The sequence below is a fragment of the Spathaspora passalidarum genome (genome assembly GCF_000223485.1).
Source record: "Spathaspora passalidarum NRRL Y-27907 unplaced genomic scaffold SPAPAscaffold_5, whole genome shotgun sequence".
NCBI lineage: Eukaryota > Fungi > Ascomycota > Pichiomycetes > Serinales > Debaryomycetaceae > Spathaspora > Spathaspora passalidarum.
Window position 1 is genome coordinate 1,119,242 of NW_006767429.1, and position 20,779 is coordinate 1,140,020.

The window sequence follows — 20,779 nt, forward strand, 5'->3', positions numbered from 1 at the left end:
TTGGCCCAGAAATAATGTGGAGACGAAACAAGCCAATCGTGTAAAAAGGTTTACGGTAAATGTATCAATTTTGTATATAAACTACTACTATACTTCTAATCATCTTCGGTAGACTTGTCATTCAAAACACCAGAATCTTGAATCAAAGCATTGACATCAGTATCATTCCAAATCTTGTGAATCACTTTACCTTCTTCAACCTTGGATAAACTTAATGTAGCAAATTCTAATTTTTCACTATTTATATTTGAAGCATCCATGGTCTTAGACAACACTTTAATGGCCAATTCACAAGCTTCCTTTAATGTCAAGTCATCTTTATAATCTTTCTTCAACAAGGTTTGGGCAGCAGAGTTGTTAGCCCCAATACTGGTGGCTTTCCACCCGGAATAGTTCCCAGATGGGTTTGAAGTAAATAATTGGAATTGATATCTGTCGTCGTATCCGGCATATAAGAAACTAACCCCAAATGGTCTTAACCCACCATGTTGAGTATAACCTTGTTTAACATCACAAACTCTCTTTATCAAAATTTCGCAAGGAATTTGTTCGTTGTAAGTTTTGAGGTATGATTGGGCGTTGATTCTTGCATTGTTGACTAAAATAGATGCGTCAGCAGTCATACCAGCAACGGCACATATCATGTTATCATTGATAATGTATAATTTTTCAGCCGATCCATCATTATCCAACAATTTTGATGTTACCTTCTTTTCACATGCCAATACAACTCCCTCGGATGATAATATACCTATGGCAGTACCTGCCATTGAAATAGCTTCTTGAGCATATTCAACTTGATATAATCTACCCTCAGGTGAAAAAATAGTAGTTCTAGAATCGTATCTTCTTGACATGATGATTTATGCGATGTAAGTTAAAGACTGAAGTGGTAGATGATTATGAGTGTAATTGAGTGGGTTGAAGCGTCAGTCAACTCAAATTATGTGGGTAAACTGTAGTTTAAATTGTAGTGGCAAGACGTTGGACTTTGGTTTTTTCTCAGTGTTTGTACAGACTTGGGTTTTTTTTTCGCCTCTAAGATTTGGATGTCGCGGGAGAAAAATGTAATGTCGCATATAATTTTGGATACGACAATAGTTTTGTTTTTACTTAATGGTCATTTATTATATAACCACCCACGGAATACCTACACTAACCATATCATGAGACTATTTATAAGTTCGTTGAATATTCCTATAGGATACTCTACACCACTGTTTCCGTCACTATTTTGGCCCTTGGGACCAACTAGATCTGCTTATCAGGTAGCCCTTTTATACTATACCATAGATATCTGGAAATTCACAGTATGGTGGACACTTATACTATTTGGGGGACTATACACTATTGTGGGAATAATAGCTGCTGCAAGCAGTCTTCTCAACAAATCGCGACATAATCTAAACATCGGGGGAGTGGAGATCATGATGTCATTTTCAATTGTGTTTTTTTATTTAATTATTGGGTTAACAAGAGGATTCTGCAGTGGTGCTGTGGTTGGAATTGTTGTTGCAGCGATTTACAACGCTGGTAGTTTAACCATGAGTACTTGGATTCCTATGACTTGGGCTATTGCGCAAGTATTGTATGATATTGCTAGTTCGTATCTGACTACTCTGATTATACTATGATTTTACGTATGTAATAGAATTTTGGAATTGGTCTATATTTGTAGTATAACTTGTTACCAAATAGGTGTAGAATGATGATCTACAACTTCTGGTGGTTTTATTGTCGCCATCAATTTTGTTATCGAGTTTTCTGTAACTCTGTGGCTACCAGTCGAATAACAAGTAGCACAGATAAACACACACACACAGTTGCGCGAAGGCTCCATTACTATCTGAAATACAATTACGTAAAAGTATATATATATTTTCTATGCATCTTTAAGCAACGGGGACCTTAGGAGAAGGTATAGGTGAGTAGTTCTAGTGTATTTCTTGTTGTTGGTTTGGTAATCCCTTAAGTTAGAAACATCAGCGCAACAACAGCCTCAACTATATGTACTACCAACAGAAACATCAAGAATTATTAGCGCTTCTCTGTGCACAGTGTGTATATATCAGAAACATGTACAGATGATATTATTGATGGAGCCTAGCTTAAAGTGTCAAGATGGCACAATCAAGTGATATTGATGCTCAAATAATCTCTTTGATATAGCATGTTAAAAGAGCTGTTTATCTCAAAGTAAGATGTCCCAGGTCAGATTCAAATATGTCCTCTGTAAATGATCCTAAATGTTCAAAGTTGGTTTGATATTTGCTAATGGTATTCCAAAAAAGACAGAAAATATTGAATACTAAAACAAATGCAATATTCAACCAATAGAAATTGGATCATATTTATACTACAATTTAGATCCTAGTGGTTCACATGGACTTAGCAGGGAGAGTAACCTGATGTCCCTGTTCAAAGTTTATTTTAAACGCGTATGTATTAGCTAGAAAGTTATTTTACAGGAAATGAACCACTAATCCCTGACTGCGACTCAATATTGCTGACGAATTATAAAATACCAACAAGTTATACCAAGCTGTATGATATGTTAGTGTGACTGGATTGTCAGATATCATCGCAAGCTTTTATTCTGTTGAAAATATACTTACATATGTTGCAATAAACTTGATATCACTCACATCAGTGATTCTACCTCTTTGGAGATTGTTTGTTCAATTTGGCGGAACTTCAGAGATATTTGAGAAATACGAATGCCTTTTGTTCATTGGATACCTTTAGAGTTTTGGGTACTACGTTTTGGTACTCATGTGGATACTAAAGAAGTGATATTTGGAATTGAGTATCCTGCATATGGTACACTCACTTTATCAACAGGTACTAAGAAAGTGCTGCCAAAAAAGTAAAATGTTACGCCAGTCTTTCTCCTTAACGAATCAACCACACACGATCAAATACAATGCCACTAACTCTGGATAAATTCGATATTGGATTCCTCGATGTGAACCAACTAGCTTCAACTTTTACAAAATTCAATTCATTTCAGAACAAAAATGCACATCAACAGGAGCGTACCGTAATTGCTCTACGTGCTCTTGAGTTAATGGACACTTATCAAGCAATTCATCCTTGTGGCCATGATATGATTAGTCATCTAAAATACTTTGGCGTTAAATCAAAATATAGTGCGGTCTGGGCACGAGAAGTGGAACGTCAAAGCGAGGAAGTTTTGACAGTGGGTAAGGATAAAAGTTCCAACATTCATAAGGAGTCCGTGGATTCCATGAATCCTGAAGAATGTCACGAATTGTTTGATTTCATAAAAAAGTGTGTTATTATATTATTGATTGAGAGAAAATACTCAGAGGCCCATTATTTCTTGAATAGCTATGCTACGGTGGTTCAATTCCTGACCCAGCCTAAATCTGCGGATGAATTGAAGAATAATCGATATGTGGAGTATTTATTCTTGCAATATTCTGCTAATGTATTCCAAACAATTTGGTTCCCAGTGGATGAACAGACTGGCAATAGTAGTTTAGATAAGGTTATATCTTCAAGTTCATTTAAACCTTTGGAGACTATTTATAAGAAAATTTCAACATATTACTCTAAGAATGAAGCCGTGTTTAGTACCAGACAGAATGAAGGAAACTACGATGAATTGCATTATTACTGGATGATTAAAATGTTGTATATGGCAATGTTGTTTAAACAATTCAAATTTATTGAATTTTATGATGAATTTTATTCCTTGTTTTTGAATTATGAAAGCAAAATACAAGTGTCTGGATTAAATCCATTGCAATTTCTTATTAAGGGAGATTCAATTTTGAAATCGAATTTGTTGCTAATGTTTGGTATTGTTTCTATATTTTTAAAGCCAGCTTGTTCACTTTCATTTATGAACGATGATATAATTATTGACTTGTTCAATGAAAATGAGTCAAGTTTGGAATTTTTGTTTTATAACCAAGTGTTAATTCCATTGTCAAGACGGGACTTATTTACCGTTCAAACTACATTGCATGATCAGTTGTTTCTTGATAGATTGTACGCCTATTTGGAAAATAGTTTGCCAACTGGAGCTGCAAGTAAATATTCCCCGACACACACATTTATTGAGTATATGTGGAAAATCATTGATTTCAAGAATTTTCTAGTTATAATGTCAGTAACTAAGCAAATTACTCGAACAAGAGTAATTGAATTGTTGGGGTATGATTTAGCCGATAGTGAGGTTGTCAATCAAGTATCTAATAACTTGATTGTGCTTATTTCTGCGTTAGGATTGGGCAACGGTGGAATTCAATATTTGGCTTCTAGTGAATTGTTTATTCACACTAGTCCAAATAAGACTGCAGAATCCGTTGAATTACAAGAAGATATTGAAGAATTGAATAATGAAGTAAAGGGAATGACATTATCAAGCATGATGACATCAATCTTGATTGAAAAGTTCTTTAGTTAGGTCTATAAAGTGTTAGCTAATCTGGATATAAGCTTCATAATATATAGTCGAGCGTCTAATGGGTTGAATCTAACTTTGCTTAAATCCAAACTGATGTGTTCTTGATAGAGCAATTGATTTATGAGGTAGCAGGTTATCATGATGACATAGACACCACAATCATCGAAATTGTCTTGTTGGTCACATTTTAAATGAACTATCTGGATGGGTTTATTGCTCGTGACTATACTTTTGCATGATTGTAACCGTTTACATAATTGAGTTAATAATTGGTAGTCATCTGCTTCAGTAGTCATTGAATCATAAACGTACAACCTATTCTCAAGTAATGAAAGCATGGTCAATGCCCAATGATCACCAACATTTGCTCCTTCTAAATCAACGGTATCGTAATCGTCAATTAGATTTATAGGAATAAAGATAAATTTCAGTTTTTTCAATTCATCCACAGGTAATATGGCTTCAATTTCGTCATTTATGGGAAAATGTAAGAACAATTGTACTAATGACGGGAATAGCAATTGTATTTGGTAACTAAACTGACGATGGCCCGATTTAATAAAGATTTGCTGGATGAGTTCATATATCAACGATATATCGTTATCATTGAGCCATTCCCCTGGGAGGATGTGTTCTATATCCGATTTATATAACGCAATTGAATGATATTGAAACAATTTAAAGTCCAGCTGGTTCAGTTTTGTAAGCTTTGAAAATATTGATTTTATCTCGGACTTAGCCAAGTATGGTTTGAAGGGTATATCTTGAGCAATATTTCCATTGCTCAACTCTTGTTGTCGTTGTGCATGTCGTTTCCGGGCAGCGTTAATCTTTTTGGTTTGACGTACTGCTTTCTTTTCCAGTTTACTGAGTTTCTTTTTAGGTGATTCCACTTGTGGTTCGGGCTCGGGTTCTTGGGACTTTTCAGGAAGGTAGTCGTCCCATGGTAATTGATCGAATCCGTTGGATATTATAGTTGACTGACTATTGGTTGGATCATCGACGTTGTTGTCTATGCAATATCCCTTGTTGTCGTCATATATTATCGACATTGACGTATAATTATGTGGAGATGAATCATGGTGAAAAGAAAAATAGAGTATAAAAATAAAATTAAACTTGAAATATAACTAGAAGTGGTAACCGGTGCATGTTCCCGGCCCTCACCCTGTTCCAGGCCCAATACTTTCCTTCAATACCTTCCTTGGATACTTTTTTTTAATACCTCCTCGTGTCACATGGTTACGACGAGATCATAGCAACATTATAAGTATTCCCGAGACAACTACCGGAGGGGGGAAGGCTAAGTAAAACTCGGTGCTACCATGTGACGACGTTGATTTCCACTTTCCTTTGCTAGCAGGAGTCGGATTGTCTCTACAGTAAGTTTGAACCATATTCAAGCTATGTCATACGGTGATTACAATAATTAATATTCACTAATTGTTGGTGCAATTTTTTATCGGATCCAGTTTCCTTTTTTCACCAATTGGAAGAAGAAGTCCGCGATCTGATGGTCTTCACTTACACTACAGCAATGATCAAGACCAAAGCTCCGTCGATATTCAGAAGGTTCATAAACATCCAAACACGTCCACCCCACCAATCCGTCCTCCGTGCTGGGCAACCGCTCCATGAAACAAGACCTCATTATCTCCCCACCCCTGGCTTCCTAACGCCCGGGATACTGGCCCAAGAGTACTACGAGCGAAGACTCCAACTTTCTCGACAAATGCCTGCTAAATCGGTGGCTATCATTGTGGGAAATACTGTTCAATTTGCTTCTGGGAGTGTGTTTTACGATTTCCAACAGGATAATGATTTGTTTTACTTGACTGGGTGGAATGAGCCCGACGCCATTGCCGTGATTGAGAAGCGCGGTGAGAATGACGAGGATGATGTGTACTTGCATATGTTGGTGCCTCCGCGTAATCCAGCCAAGGAGCTATGGGAGGGACCCAAGCTGGGATTGGAAGGTGCTGTCGAATATTTTAATGCTGATTTGGTGGAGGATATCTCGCGGGCTCCATTATACTTGAAGAATTTGATCCACGATGCTGATCTTATTTATTATGATAATAAGTTTGCCTCGAAGGAAGAGGAACCAATTAAGCTGTTCTTTAGCATTCTCGGTACATCTGATTTAAACGGAGTCATTTCGAAAAGTAACAAGAGAATCCTGCCTTTATCACCCAAGCTTGCAGAGTTACGAGCTATCAAATCCCCTGCGGAAATTAAAGTCATGCATGCTGCTGCTAAAATCTCGAGCCGGGCCATCAACAAGGCTATGGCTAAAGTTGGCTCGGATCTGCCTATTCTTAGTGAACGCACATTGGCCAAGTTCTTGGAATATCAATTTGTGAAAGGTGGTTGTGATAAACAAGCTTATATCCCGGTTATTGCCAGTGGAAGAAATGCATTGACAATTCACTATACCAGAAATGATGATTTATTATACAAGGATGAAATGGTGTTTATCGACGCAGCCGGGAAAGTAGGCGGTTACAATGCCGACATTTCCCGTACTTGGCCCAACTCACCCCAGGGGTTCACTGATCCGCAAAGAGACATTTATGAGGCAGTATTGAACACTAACAAGGCATGTATTGAGTTGTGTGCCCAATCATTTGGTTATTCAATGCATGATCTTCAAGAATTTGCCGTGAGACAATTGACGCAAGAATTGAATAATATTACTGGATTCATTGTCAATACTACCGAAGTGACCCGTTACCTTTATCCTCATTATATTGGCCATCATTTAGGATTGGACCTTCATGATGTCCCAACTTGTTCGAAATACAAGTCCTTGGTGGCTGGAAATGTCATTACTATTGAACCAGGGTTGTACATTCCGGAAAATGATAGATGGCCAAAAGCATTCCGCGGGATTGGTGTGAGAGTCGAAGATGACATTGTTGTAGGTCACACTGGCGCCGACATTCTTAATTTAACCAGTGGATGTGTTAAGGAAGTCGCAGATATCGAAGCATTGATTAGTAGTGGGAAATGCACCACTCCAGGTATAGATGATGAACTAGTTGTTCTTGACATATAGAAAGCTTGTATATATATATACGTTTGTGCATTTATTAACTATTTACAATTTTTATGTTGCATTCGTTTAACGACCAATGTTTAACAATAAGGAATTCTTGGATCCTTCTTCGCCATCTCCACCTTTACCATTTGGTAAATAGGTGATGTTTGGAGAACGGGCCAATGTTTCGGCAATTTGCTTAGATGCTTCCAATCTTCTAATCATCAATAAACCATCACCGGACTTGGCCAATGCCTTAGAAACTGCATCGGCTGACTCGGCTTCACCTTCAGCTCTAATAATAGCAGCCTTCTTTTCTTGTTCGGCCTTTTCAACCAAGTACTTGGATCTTTCGGCATCTTGTTGAGCAATTTGCTTTTGTTCAACGGCCTTTGTGAACTCTCTACCAAAGGTCATGTGAGTAATTGAGACATCTTCCAATTGAATATTGAACTCATTGGCTCTTCTCGACAATTCTTGTCTAATTCTTGCAGAGACAACTTCTCTTTGGGTGATCAACTCAGCGGCATCGAATTGGGCCACGATACTCTTTAAAATTTCGTTACCGATGGCAGGCAAGACTCTTTCGTCGTAATCCAACCCCAAGCTCTGGTAAATCTTTGGCAATTGACGCACTTCGGGTCTGGTCAACACTCTCAAAGTCAAGGAGACATTTTGCAAATCCTTGGAACCAGTAGTGGTACTGATAGTCTTTGGTTTGGTACGCACATCAAATATAACCGCTTTTTGTAACCAGGGAATCAAGAAATGGGTCCCTTCTCCAATGACATCCGTCTTCACCCCACTTAATCTATCGAAAATAACGGCTCTTTTCCCACCGGGAACGTCGTAGATGGCCGATTGCCCAAGGAAGAAGGTTAACCCTACGGGAACGGCAATTTTGGAAATGAGATCTGCGATACGTTGTGACATTGTTGTATGATTTACTATGCTGCTAATAACATTTGCTACCCGTTTTTTTTTAAAATTGAAATCTCAATTGCCACTGGAGAAAAAAAAATGGTAGTTTGTGTGGGGCACGACTTTTAAGGGGAGTTTGCAATAATCACTTGCTAGCAAGATTCGCTTAACCACTGGACATCCGGCCCAATCGTATTGCTCTCACCGATGATATTGGAAGCGAAGTTTTGCTATAATCCATAAAACAGACACATACTAACGCACTGCAATACTTGAGAATTGGTACTCTTTTGGGCGAAAAAGTGCAACAATACAAACCCGGCAGTTAGATCTCCAGCGAGCTAACATACACTGAACCTACATGGTATCTCTCGAACCAATCTATCGGCCCCAGCACCTATTCTTACGTTTTAGAGTACACATTAAGCACAATTGTCTCGTTCAAAAGAAACGGCACACGCGCTACCATACGCCCGGACTATTCCGTCCATGCTAAAAATGTCTACATGCTACTGCATAATTACGAGATTCTGCAGACACTTCGGGATTGCGGCGAAAAATAGTTCAAATCTAAAATATGACATTCATTTCTGCTGGGAAAACAGCAGCTATTAAATTTATATATACTGTGTTGTATATAAACGAAAATGATCAGCGAGTTGGTAAAATGCAGGGCCACTGTCAATGGCTATCGATAAGATAGACCAAACTCCATGCAGATCCCGCGGCAATTGATCCAATTGCCACCATTTGAATCCCTTCAAGTATCTTTTTACGAGTACCGCATTCTTCTCCCAACGATATCGCGGTTTTTATGTATCCAAATGCAAACAAGGTGATCAACATGACAATGACCGAGATGAGCAACCCAGTCTGGACGTATTGGGTAAAGAAATAAGGCAATAATGGCACAAACCCACCAAAGAAGTATGCCAACCCAATGGTCAATGCAGAGGTGAATTCTCTGCCCTCAGCTGGTTCTTCCAACCCCTTTCCGAACCTAATAACAAAGTCAATGAGGTTCTTAGGACGAGCGTCCAAGTCTTTCAAGAACGAAATGATGGTTGATTCGGATGCACCCAATTCGAACATTATTTCTGCTGCTTCTTGGTTAATCATTTCTGGTTTTCTAAAGAATTCCAATTTTTCCTTCTTTACTTGCGAGTTGTAGTATTCGGATTCAGACTTGGCGGCAAGATAACCACCTAAACCCATGGATATCGCACCAGATACCAATTCCGCCATACCACCAGTAATGACCAATCTTGAGTCACCCAAAGAAGATAACCCCGCAGTCAAGGCAAATGGCACAGTTAACCCATCGGACAACCCGATAATCATATCGGACATGACACGGGGGTCAAATTTGTTGAAGAATCCAGATATGCCGTCTTGATCTTCTTCTTTATTTTCCGATGAAGCAATTGATGCAGCGGCGTTGATTAATGCTTCTTGTATGGCCACTTCTTGGGCACGATCTGGTGTCCCATCGGTGGTTGAACCGTATGGATGTTGATTGTTGTTCAACAATGCATTGGCACGTTCGAATTCTTCATCTTCCGATGATGGTTTGTGAAATAGTTTTACCAACACGTTTTTTATAGCAACTATCGACATTATGTTTGTATGTGCGTATATATATATATATATAAATGGGGGGTGGAGTGTGTGTGTGTGTGTGTGGTTAAGTTACAGTGTGACTAGTCAGATTAGCTTAGATGTAAACAGTAATAAGGTTACAAGGTAATACGTTGTGGTTTGTAAGACAAGTAAAAATGAAAGGACGAAACTGAATAATTATACCGATGGAGAAAGTCTGGGCAATCATTATAAATTTATAAGCTTTTCTTTTTTATTTTTTATTTTTGTTCTTTTTTTTTTTTTTCTTCTATTGGTGATTTTGTGAGCAGCGTAATGACCATGCAGACTAAAAAGCACCTGTTTAATCTCGGAGACGTTTCTTTTTCCCTATTCCGATTTATTCAACCAATCACGCTTACAAGGACCCGTGAGTGTTTGTAGATTTTCAACGGTCGACGTTGTCCTTAGTTTTGCAATTGAGAGACTAGTGCCTCCAGTGTTGCTCTAACAAGAGGGGTTTGAAACGCCAGTTTAAGAAATGTCGCTTTTGTCCTTTGTAGAAGGTTTTATTTTTTTGTTGTTGCCTCTTCTGCATTGGGGCTATAGTCACGTGGACAAACAATTGATTACATTTGACTATGCGGTGATTGGCTGAATCTTTTGTCGGGCCGAAAACCGAAATCGCACAGACATGGGATTTTTAGTGTGGATCGACTATTTCTTTTGCCGTTTAGCAGCCACTAACAGCAATGCATTTATAATCAATCCATTTGCAACTAAACCAAGAGAGATCTTGTGCTATGGTGTCACTAGTGACTATCTTTCTAGTTAAGATGTTTAGACTAATCAATTGGCATGTTCTGTTGTATACCAACACTATACACGGCTATTGTATACGGAAAAACTGCTTGGCGTTCGAATCGATTGTTTCGGGATTACCATGACAACTGACGCGTATTTAGGTTTGGCGCCGTGAGATTCAATACTGTTCGAATCGATTCCTACTCCGAAGCTGCCTGATAAGTTTACAAAGGTGTTAGATCGGCATGGACCATACCCTTACTCGAGGCTGCATGTTGTTTCGACATAGCATGACTAACACCACGTACATGTTTGGTGACTCACCCCGGTCTGGTTCCAGACTTGGTGCGACGTGACGCAAAGTCTGACATATTTATTAGTGAGCAAGCACAAAAGTTCTAGAACGGGGCGCTACCAGCTGCCAGCGAAAGTGTCCGTTACCCGGAATTGCACCAGCTCTGGTCCGCGACAGACAAAACTAACTATGGAGATCGATAGATGCAGATGATCCATGGTCTACACCATCCGGTAATCATGGCAAGCGACTCCAATCAACCACTAGAAACAATCTACATAAACAATCTTAATGATAGGGTCTCGCTCACCAAACTTAAATCTGAATTGGAGCTGCTCTTCACAAGCTACGGCAAGATCCTCCAAATAACAGCACACAGGAACCTCAAAATGAAAGGACAAGCATTCATAACGTTCGAATCAAAGGTGTCGTCAACGAAAGCTATGGATTTGCAGAATCACATTCTTTTCAATAAACCCATGCACATCACTTATGCCAAGGGTAATTCCGACGCATATTACGAGCTTCACAACGAGGTAGACAAGATTGAACAACGAAAACTGGAAAAGGAGAGACAGAACCTCAAAAGGAAATCAACCCCAGCTGGTGGCAAGCAAAAGAAGAAGAAGGTCAAATCCGAAGACTGGAAGAGCTTGCCTCCTAATAAATTATTACTTATTCAGCGCTTGGATGATGATGAGCAATTGACAAGTTACTTTGAACAATTTGAAGGGTTCTCCAATGTGAGACTAGTCAAGGTGAGGAAGTTGGCATTCATAGAGTTTGATAATGTTGAAAGTTCAACCAAGTGCTTGAAGCTGATCAAGACTGAAGAATTGCAGGAGAAATTCGGTAGTGAGGTAATACTATCTTTTGCCAAGAAGTAGTGCCCAATACACCATACAAATAGCATTCAATTAAATGGTTTCAAAGTTTATTATGGCAAGAATATCGGTAAACAAATAAACTCAGTTAACAAGTAATACACAAACATACATAGAAATACAAAAAAATTGATTAAAAAGCATAGTCTCCATCAAACATCAGGCCAAACGCCAAATCACCAAACATATCAAGCAGCAAGTCCTGATCCACTGAAAGTCCCATACCAGCGCCACTGCCAATATTCTTTAAACGTGCTGCACTATTGGGGCTTTTCGACATCTTGTCATTAAAATCAAACTTTCCTGGAGTTGGAGCTGCTGATTCACCATCTCTCCTGTCAGTTGGGGTGAATCCCGTAAACTCTTGTTTGAAAGTAAGCATCTGGATCCATACATTATCAATTTCCGAACTGTTCTCCAAATTCAAGCCAAACTCATTAGTATATGATTTCGTGTTATTGACAGAAGGAGAATCAGTGGCCAATGTAGATGCCGTGGTTGCTGTTGTGTCGGTGTTCTTGGAGGATGTAGTGTCAGTAGAATTCGAGCTTGGTTCACGGTTGAACTGCTTATAATTGACCTCAGTACAGAACTCAGTACCCATGACACAGTTTTTACCAACTCTATCCAAAGCAGTCTCACACATGGTCACAAGCTCCGCAATCTGCTCCGTGGAGTATCCAGGGAGTCCATTTGTAGGTGTATCCTTGTGATTATTCTTAAGGTTATCCTTATAGAAGTCCAAGGTGGTCACTGTTCTTAACAAATACGTGTGTCCCTTGGTGATTCTCCATGCATGATAATATCTTGAGCTTAACTTGGACACAGCAGCAATGGAAAACTCAGCGCATCGGGTAAGACAGGATGAAAGCTTGCATAGCTCTTTATAGTATGTGTAATACAGTGGATCAGCAGCACACCTGGCATCATGGTCAGCGTGCAGTCTCAAGTAGTAGACCGTGACATTGACACGCACTATTATGGCGAGATTGACCTGATTCAACAGATGGACAATCTGTTGCAACTTGGGATTGATCATCATGTCGCAAATAACATCACTGTTGCCTAAAAGCTCAAAGTAATGCGGCATCAAATCCGTGCATGCAATCTTGATGATCTTCTTCATGTAAAAGAACGAAAGGTTCAAATCAATAGGCTCGTAATGGATGAATATATGATAAAATATAGAAACACAGAACGCCTTTAGGGAAATGTAGAACTTGGTGGGGAAATTTCTGGCAAATATATGGGTGTCCTTAGTTGGTGGATTAAGGCAGTCTTCCAACGTACCGTACTTGTGAGTCATCAACACTTCAAACTCACTAATCAACTTACACAATTCTTCCAACTTTATCTTTCCCCGCACATTCAACACTAACTTAAGAAGCAGACGTAATATACCGGCAAGGTCGGTGTATGAAGGAAAGTAGCATGCAGTAGTAAACCTATCCAATGTCTTATCTTTCAAATTCTCATTGCCCTCTTCATGGAATGGAATCTTGGTATCGTAGGAATCAGGGTCAATGGCAGGCGGTATGCCAAAAGTATAACAATTGTGAATATCCGACAACACCAAATGATGCCAAATCTTTCTCATTAAATGGTTTTGTCTCTTATCATTCAACACATCATTAAAATTGTCGGGGTCGCGGTGTAATCCAAGCGAGTAGGCCATTTGGATGATCACGGCTGTTAGAGTTTGCGATTCGCCTCCATCAGGACCTCCACCGTCTTCAGGAGCATAAGTGTGGTAAATTCTCAAATAAAGGGCAAGTTGCAACACTGGAAACGAGGTCTTTTGCAAGATCTCAAATTGTGATAAACAACAATTAGCTACGATTGCTGTGGTGATGCTGATCGGGTTTTGAAGGAGATACTTGACATCTTGTGCTTCAGGCGATGGGTCAGTAGTGGTTAGTCTTTCCTCATTGACATCGGTTTTATTTGAGAATAGCGACAAGTATGACATCCGCATAATTAGTAAGAAAGTACCAATTATCGCCAAATCCAATCTTTTCTCCACCTTAAGGTTTTTGATTGGAGTATCTTCCAATGATTCCAGCCCAATAATAGCCGCGATCTTTTGTCGGAAATCCATCTCATCGACAAACGGCATGAAAGGATACAAGTAAGTGAAGAAGCGGTCAATCAACTTCCAAGCAACCTTCTTTTTCGGCAAAATCAAAGGGATCTTATCAATCAATTGCAACTCCTTTTCGACTTGACCCTCATAGAAGGTCAACCCTAAAGGCAACGTGCACCTATTAAGCTCTGAAGTTTCCTGAATACCCGGTCGACGTCTCTTCAAGATGTTAGTATACGGGATCAAGTCACCGTACCCATCCGCTTCCAAGGCGCGCTTTCTGAACGTAGCTTCTGACTCATTGGATTCATTAGTGGCAACCTCATTGTTTTCCTGATTAACTTCATTGGTGACTTCGGCAAATACCAACGTTTGTGATGAATCCTTTTCCTTCCGCTTGGCGACGTAGTCCCATAATGTGCTCAATGCACGATCGCGTCGCATCATAGACGACCACGCAAATGGACCAAAATTGACCCGTCTATGTGGACCTTTGACGTATATCGATGTGTAGTTTTCATAAAAGTTGATGGTGTCTTCCAGGTTCAAGCAGGGATTGTATCCGATCAAGCTGTCTTCAGACTTTGCACTGCCGGCATAATTAGGAGAAATACCGTTGGGAGAGATTCCATTAGTGGAGATTCCATTAGTGGAGATTCCATTCTCGGAAGGGGTATATTTCAGTTGTTCTATAGTAGACACAGTGGATGATGGATATGTGGCATAGGTAGACGGCCCACTGGGCGTTGCTCCAGTAGCACGAGGCGTGTCATTCAGGTAGGTACTAAACAGGAGCTGCGGAAGTTGCTGAGAACCTTGTCTTTGTGGTTGGTATTCCACTGGAGGAGGATTGAAGTTTAATGGAGGTAACTGTATGCCATTACTTGGTGGAGACTGGCTTCTTGTATGTGAGATATTATAACTTGTAGCGAACACTTGTCCTTGACTACCGTCCTGTGGTTGGGGACTAGCGCTATTCCAAGCGGACGACATAATCGGTGGCGGAAGCACACCGGGAGTTGGTGCTTTCTTGTAAGTAGGAGGAGCTACGTTAATCGAGCTCTCAATCTGCTGCAATCTTTCCTTTAGCATATTCAACTCACTCAAAGATACAGTGACTTGTTCATCGGAACTCTTCTCAGGAGAAACCACTTTTGGTTTCTTGGCCCTATGATCAGCCAAGATAATCGGATTTTTTGCACTAGAAACATAAGGCAACGAAGGAACATCACTGTGCCTATTGTCCTCTAATTTGTTTGGACTTTTACTCCTGTCATACGTACAAGCATCGGAACACTTGGACTTAATGCAGTTGTTGCAAGGTAGTTGTTTGTCACATTTGATTTTCTTTTTCTTGCAGATGGAACATACCAAACTTGGCCGTTTCCTTTTCCTAACCGCAACAGTAGTAGAAGTAGTAGCAGCAGCAGAGGCGGGCTGGCTGTCCGCCTGCTTGGTGATGCTGTTACCAGTGTCAAAGGTGTATAGTTGAGGGGCAGACATGTATCTATTTGTGGGGTTGTGTTATTGTATTGCTTAGTGTAAAGAATGGGCGATGGAAATTACTAAGACATTTCGGAGTTGTTGAACATGGGCAAAAAAAAGTTGCTCCATTGGGAAATCAATTGGCTTAAACCCGGGCGCTAACTCGGGATTAATTTTTCTGGTCTGCATTACCGAACATGGGCGGATGATACTTCCGCAGCAGACAATTTCATATCGGACTTGTGACTGCAGAGGCTGCAAAATAATAAACTTACTCTATAAAACACCTGCATTGTTACATAATACATAAAAAATACAAACACTATTGGAACACTTGATCCAAGGGCAAATCATTAAAGAAATCCATGTACATGTCATTCCCATCCTCACGGCTCACGAAATTCTCAAAGATTCGGTGGGGGTTCAATTCATTATACGACAATAGATTAGCTTGTGGCTCGGCCAGAGTCTGAGATTGTGCTGGCACTACTGGCTCTACATAGTCAGCAACATTCTCGGAATACTTGTTAGGGAAAGGATTGCTGAACATGGCATTCGGGATATCAGACTGGTCATTCTTCAGGGAAAGCATTTGCAACCAAACACTATCGATCTCATTACTATTGTCAAACTTTAAATCTTCAAACCCGGAAAAGAAAAGCCCATGTGACGAATCTGGCGTGTTAAACCCCGAGGTACTGAAATCAGACAATTGGCTAACGTTACTTTCTGGGCGATGCATTGGTTCAGGTCGAGGCGGCTCTGGCTGTGGAGGTGCGCTGTTTTCCAGCCTCTTAAACAATGAAGGCAAATCAAGGTCGGAGCAATAATTGTTAACCAAATCCTCAATGTTTTCCATCAGTGAATCAACAATATATGCTAATTCGTGGATTTCCTCAGCATTGGGCTCATAGAAATCCAATCCACAATCTGCATTATCCTTGTAAAACTCAGGACTTGTAGCTAATTTCAAAAAGTAGTTTTTGCTCTTAACTAAACCCCACGCAAAGTAGTACCGACTGCTCAAGATTGAGAGTGCAGCAAGACATATACGACATGATTTCTCCATGGAAACAATAAACCTATGCGAAGCCATAAACATATCGCGATATCCAAGGTCGTGTTTGAGACGAGAACGATGGTCAGGATTACCCAGCATCGTATACAACAGAAAATTAGTCCGTACCAACGAAACCAAGGCAATGTCAAAAATACGGTTGATTGCTTGAATGATAGTTGGATTGATGTATATATCCGCTCCTTCTCCGAATAGTTCATTCGTCTTGACAATCAATGGTAATAAATAAGGAAGGGTTTCTTCAAAAAGCACGGCCATAAGTTTTTTCAAGTAGAAATATCCCAATCGAGCGTTCTTTGACTCATAATAATTAAACAAGATACAATAATTAACCACAAAGAACAAGTTGAGACGGAGACGGATATTGAGCTTCATAATCTTGTTGGTATGGTACGTTTGATCCTTGGATTCGAGAACATTCACGTAATCCCCGACCCTGCCCATGATCTTGACAACTCCCTGTTCAGAATGGTTCAAATGATTAGTCAATTCCATAACCTTAATCGGCTTTCCGATATTCAAATACAGCTTGATGATGTCATTGATAGGACCCTTGATCATTGCGGTACCAAACGCAAACACGGAATGGCAAGATTTCTCCAATTCTATATCACGGATATTGGAGTTTCCAGGTGTAAAGAATGGTCTCTTGGTATCAAAACATTCTTCACGAGCAAACAATGGACCTCCATACAAGTATGCATTCAGATACTCTGCAGCAACCACATAGAACCAGATCTTCCTATACAAGTTCTTGGTTCGTTCATTCAAGTGACTCTGATATTTGTCCGGTTCCCGGTTTAACCCAAGTGAGTAACACATGGATAGTAGTATACTACCAGATATCTGACTTTCAGATCCATCTAATCCATCACCTTCCTCCGGAGCAAAACTATGGTACAACCGAAGATATAATGATCCTTGCAACACAGGGAATGTCACATTTCCCAACCTTTGAAAATGCTGCAAACACTCACGAGCAATTTCCACACTGTGGATATTAATTGGATTGAGTAATAATGTCTTTTTCTCCATTTCATCAGGGGTCAATTCTTCCTTCTTTAGTATTTGCTCATTGTGGAAACTTCGATTGTAGAATAACGACAAGTAGGACAATCGAAGGACAATAAATAACAACCCAATATGGGCTATATCCAACTTCTTTTCAATGTTGACAGTAGGTTTCACGTCAGTTTGGCTTTCTGCTCCCAATATCTTCAGCGTTTGTTGTCGGAAATCAAATTCATCGATGTATGGCATGAAGGGGTATAAGTACTTAAAGAATCTGGTGGTTAACAAGTAAATTACTCTTTTAGTAGGCATTGCTGCCTCAATTTGTTGTAGCAAGTTCATTTCACGATCTCGGGGACTTCCCAAAATCGTCAACCCTAATGTGAAAGATGGGACATTAACATTGCTTAAATCAGCGTTACACATATGCATCAGCTGTTTCACATCATATGGAAGTATCTCATCATCATCATCCGTCTCTTTAACCTTTTGTTGGAATCGCTGCTGTTGGGAATTATCCAAGTTTAAGGTCGATTTGATCTTGTCATCCGCAGGTACCATATACTTCCTAACGGGACAAGGCTCAGGTACGGCAGTAGTTCCCTTGATTTGTTTCTTCTGGTTAGCTGCATAACTCCTAAGCAACGACAACGTCTGGCTATTTTTGGTAATGTACAACCACGAAAGCGAGGAGAAATATCGTCCACGCGCCTGACTCTTGTCTAAATCAATAGCGTCATCCGGGCTAGAATAGGGGTTAATCCCAACCATGTAGTGCTCGTCCTTGGGCAACTCAGCGAGTTTCATTCGGTTGGTGACTGATAATTCCGGTTCAAATGCTTCAAACTTGTCATACATTACATTCTCCAAGGGGATGTATCCCGGTAAGTGTTCATCATGGTGAGAGAAAATGGCTCTTGGGTAAGACGACATGGTTCGGTTATATACTACCTCATCGTCGTTGTCATCCAGTGCGGCCGACAGGGGAACAGACAGTGGGTGTGAACTTGGATTTGAAGCCCCGTTGGTGTTGTTGGTGTGAATAGTGCTGATACTCTGAGAACTCTCGCCTACGCCAAATGATGTCTCGTATCTCTTGATCGATAATTGAAGCTGCTCCAATTCATGCTTAGGTATAAGAACACAGACATCTTTAGAAGTGTTTGGTTCAGAACTTACGGATTCATTGGACAGGACATGGCTTGCATCGGGTCGTTTTCTCTTTCGAGGTCGTGAAGTGGAAAGTCGCTCGTCATAAGTGCATTCGGCTTCAGTACCGTTTTTAATACACTGAGTGCAGGGTTTGCCTCTGTCACACTTGATCTTCTTGGTTTTGCACACGCTGCATACAAGACTAGGACGGTTTCTCTTCTTGATAACACGCTCTTCCTCCATGTTTGTAAAACTATATCACCTGAACTGTAATTTTTACTTGATAGTGCTGTATTCTATGCTATCAATGTATCATATAGCAGCACGGTAGTAAGTCCTTCAAGTCAGATATGGTTGGTGAATAATCAAACTGAATCGAATGGGCTTACTAAGATCACACCTAATTTTTTTTTAATGCACGGAACGCAATACTTGCCACACATGCCGCCTAACGCGGAGTTAAGACCAAAATACGTTCAGGGACTTTTTTTTTTGTGTCATTAATTTTTCAACATTTTTTACGACAGAAAATTTCAAGAATGGACCTCGGGTAAATGACCAGACAGAAAGAGCCATCGCATTCAATTTGGGCTATAGCTGCAAACAACTGCTACATAAGATTAGTTAGCTACTTGTAGGTACTAACGATTAATTTTAGTTTTATTTGGTCTATTTATGCAATATGAATATATTAATATTTTAAAATTTGAGTCTGTACAGACCATGCCCTAGGTAGTTCCATATGAACTCGTTTCTTGCACCAACAATCTGCCCAGCTCAGTACTTGTTTCACTCTCACTCTCACTATCAATACTCTCATTATACAAGAAAAACTGGATGAAAATCGTGAAATCCAATCCCAACGTTCCTAAACTTCCCGCTAACCAACTAGAATTAACCCAGAGGTAATGCAAGCTGGTGTCGATACTCAAGATACTAATGACATAGGTCAAGTTACCCAAACATGCAAACAAAAAGAACATGAAACTGATTCCATCACAACTTTTTCTCTCGTAATTCAAAACAATTTGTGGGACTCGAGATCCCAAGTATAACACAGCACAGAGCCATCCAAACACTTGCGCCAATGGATCATACACAAGGTCTTCTGGTCTTCTTACATGTCCTGGGTGGTGTTTCTTATGTTGTGAGTCTTTAACGTAGGAAATGTACCATCCAATGACACCAGCAAGGATGACTAAAGCTACCATTAATGTGTTGAGAAACACAGTTTGTAACTGACTGAGTTTAGAACTGGATGAGCTGGTGGAGCTTGTTGAACTGGATGCCTCCAAATCTCTGCTTATATAGTCTACTTCCTCTTGTTCCGTGTTATGGTGGTGATGATGCTCTCGGGACAATACCGTTTCAAGAACATCGACATCTTCACTCATGGGATTAGCTGGCGATAAATGTATCAAGTCGGTCTTTTCACCGTGGCCATACACCATGCATTGCCAAAGTAAAACAATATCAGCTAATGTATAATACACAGCAAGAATAATCATGGTCGGGAGCACACCTTGCAACACTGACCCGAGCACGTTAAATACATCCCCAGCAAGCCAAAGTATTATAAACAGGAGCGACAACCCTTCACTCGACTTTCTTCTAAAGTTTTCATAAATTTGTGGGGCAAACACAATAATCCAACAGGCGATAGAAATAGACCCCGTTATTCCCGAAATGGCCTGAGCATCTATGACAATAGGAGGAGGTGGTGTCATCTTGTGGAGTAGTTACTACAATCTAGCAAAGAAAGAACAAAAAGTTTGTTGTAACGTTTTTATGTCGTTTCTTTTCTCCATCTTTTTTTGTCCGCCTGTTCTCCGCTGGAATTTTCTGCGCAAGGCTAATTTTTTTTATCTGTCTGTCTGCAGGACTCGTGCCAGTTATGAGTCAATGCGTGACAGGTTCCCTTTTTGGAATGAGATAGCGCGATCTGGAACTCCATGCCGTTTAACAGAGGACTATAAATAGACTGCGTTGTCGCTGCAACAATATAAACTGATA

The 20,779-nt window shown here is 40.0% G+C and overlaps 11 protein-coding genes across 11 annotated transcripts; 4 read left to right on the plus strand and 7 right to left on the minus strand. All coding sequences in view use genetic code 12, as the record gives it.

The window, feature by feature from the left end:
• Positions 1-95: 95 nt before the first annotated feature.
• Positions 96-857, minus strand: PRE9 (proteasome core particle subunit alpha 3; the record flags this gene model as incomplete). The annotated part of the gene is made up of 1 exon (XM_007376366.1): positions 96-857. One exon carries the CDS (start codon positions 855-857, stop codon positions 96-98), a length of 762 nt encoding a protein of 253 aa, XP_007376428.1.
• Positions 858-1,166: 309 nt separating this feature from the next.
• SPAPADRAFT_141055 (uncharacterized protein) lies at positions 1,167-1,634 on the plus strand (the record flags this gene model as incomplete). Its single annotated transcript, XM_007376367.1, has 1 exon — positions 1,167-1,634. One exon carries the CDS (start codon positions 1,167-1,169, stop codon positions 1,632-1,634), a length of 468 nt encoding a protein of 155 aa, XP_007376429.1.
• A 1,260-nt stretch (positions 1,635-2,894) lies between these two features.
• ULP1 (Ulp1p) lies at positions 2,895-5,670 on the minus strand (the record flags this gene model as incomplete). Its single annotated transcript, XM_007376368.1, has 1 exon — positions 2,895-5,670. The coding sequence occupies one exon, from the start codon at positions 5,485-5,487 to the stop codon at positions 4,438-4,440; it is 1,050 nt and encodes a 349-aa protein (XP_007376430.1).
• On the plus strand, positions 2,924-4,435 carry SPAPADRAFT_56457 (uncharacterized protein; the record flags this gene model as incomplete). The annotated part of the gene is made up of 1 exon (XM_007376369.1): positions 2,924-4,435. One exon carries the CDS (start codon positions 2,924-2,926, stop codon positions 4,433-4,435), a length of 1,512 nt encoding a protein of 503 aa, XP_007376431.1.
• Position 5,671: 1 nt separating the features above from the next.
• On the minus strand, positions 5,672-8,426 carry SPAPADRAFT_62270 (prohibitin subunit; the record flags this gene model as incomplete). The annotated part of the gene is made up of 1 exon (XM_007376370.1): positions 5,672-8,426. The coding sequence occupies one exon, from the start codon at positions 8,406-8,408 to the stop codon at positions 7,560-7,562; it is 849 nt and encodes a 282-aa protein (XP_007376432.1).
• On the plus strand, positions 5,973-7,493 carry SPAPADRAFT_141091 (aminopeptidase; the record flags this gene model as incomplete). Its single annotated transcript, XM_007376371.1, has 1 exon — positions 5,973-7,493. One exon carries the CDS (start codon positions 5,973-5,975, stop codon positions 7,491-7,493), a length of 1,521 nt encoding a protein of 506 aa, XP_007376433.1.
• Positions 8,427-8,801: 375 nt separating the features above from the next.
• MRR1 (Mrr1p) lies at positions 8,802-15,597 on the minus strand (the record flags this gene model as incomplete). Its single annotated transcript, XM_007376372.1, has 3 exons — positions 8,802-12,292; positions 12,320-14,703; positions 14,881-15,597. The coding sequence occupies 3 exons, from the start codon at positions 15,541-15,543 to the stop codon at positions 12,091-12,093; spliced, it is 3,249 nt and encodes a 1,082-aa protein (XP_007376434.1).
• Positions 9,078-10,013, minus strand: CCC1 (Ccc1p; the record flags this gene model as incomplete). The annotated part of the gene is made up of 1 exon (XM_007376373.1): positions 9,078-10,013. The coding sequence occupies one exon, from the start codon at positions 10,011-10,013 to the stop codon at positions 9,078-9,080; it is 936 nt and encodes a 311-aa protein (XP_007376435.1).
• On the plus strand, positions 11,313-11,960 carry SPAPADRAFT_140622 (uncharacterized protein; the record flags this gene model as incomplete). Its single annotated transcript, XM_007376374.1, has 1 exon — positions 11,313-11,960. One exon carries the CDS (start codon positions 11,313-11,315, stop codon positions 11,958-11,960), a length of 648 nt encoding a protein of 215 aa, XP_007376436.1.
• A 250-nt stretch (positions 15,598-15,847) lies between the features above and the next one.
• On the minus strand, positions 15,848-19,009 carry ZCF35 (Zcf35p; the record flags this gene model as incomplete). The annotated part of the gene is made up of 1 exon (XM_007376375.1): positions 15,848-19,009. The coding sequence occupies one exon, from the start codon at positions 19,007-19,009 to the stop codon at positions 15,848-15,850; it is 3,162 nt and encodes a 1,053-aa protein (XP_007376437.1).
• Positions 19,010-19,457: 448 nt separating this feature from the next.
• On the minus strand, positions 19,458-20,493 carry SPAPADRAFT_56465 (cationic amino acid transporter; the record flags this gene model as incomplete). Its single annotated transcript, XM_007376376.1, has 2 exons — positions 19,458-19,534; positions 19,560-20,493. The coding sequence occupies 2 exons, from the start codon at positions 20,491-20,493 to the stop codon at positions 19,458-19,460; spliced, it is 1,011 nt and encodes a 336-aa protein (XP_007376438.1).
• Positions 20,494-20,779: the final 286 nt, after the last annotated feature.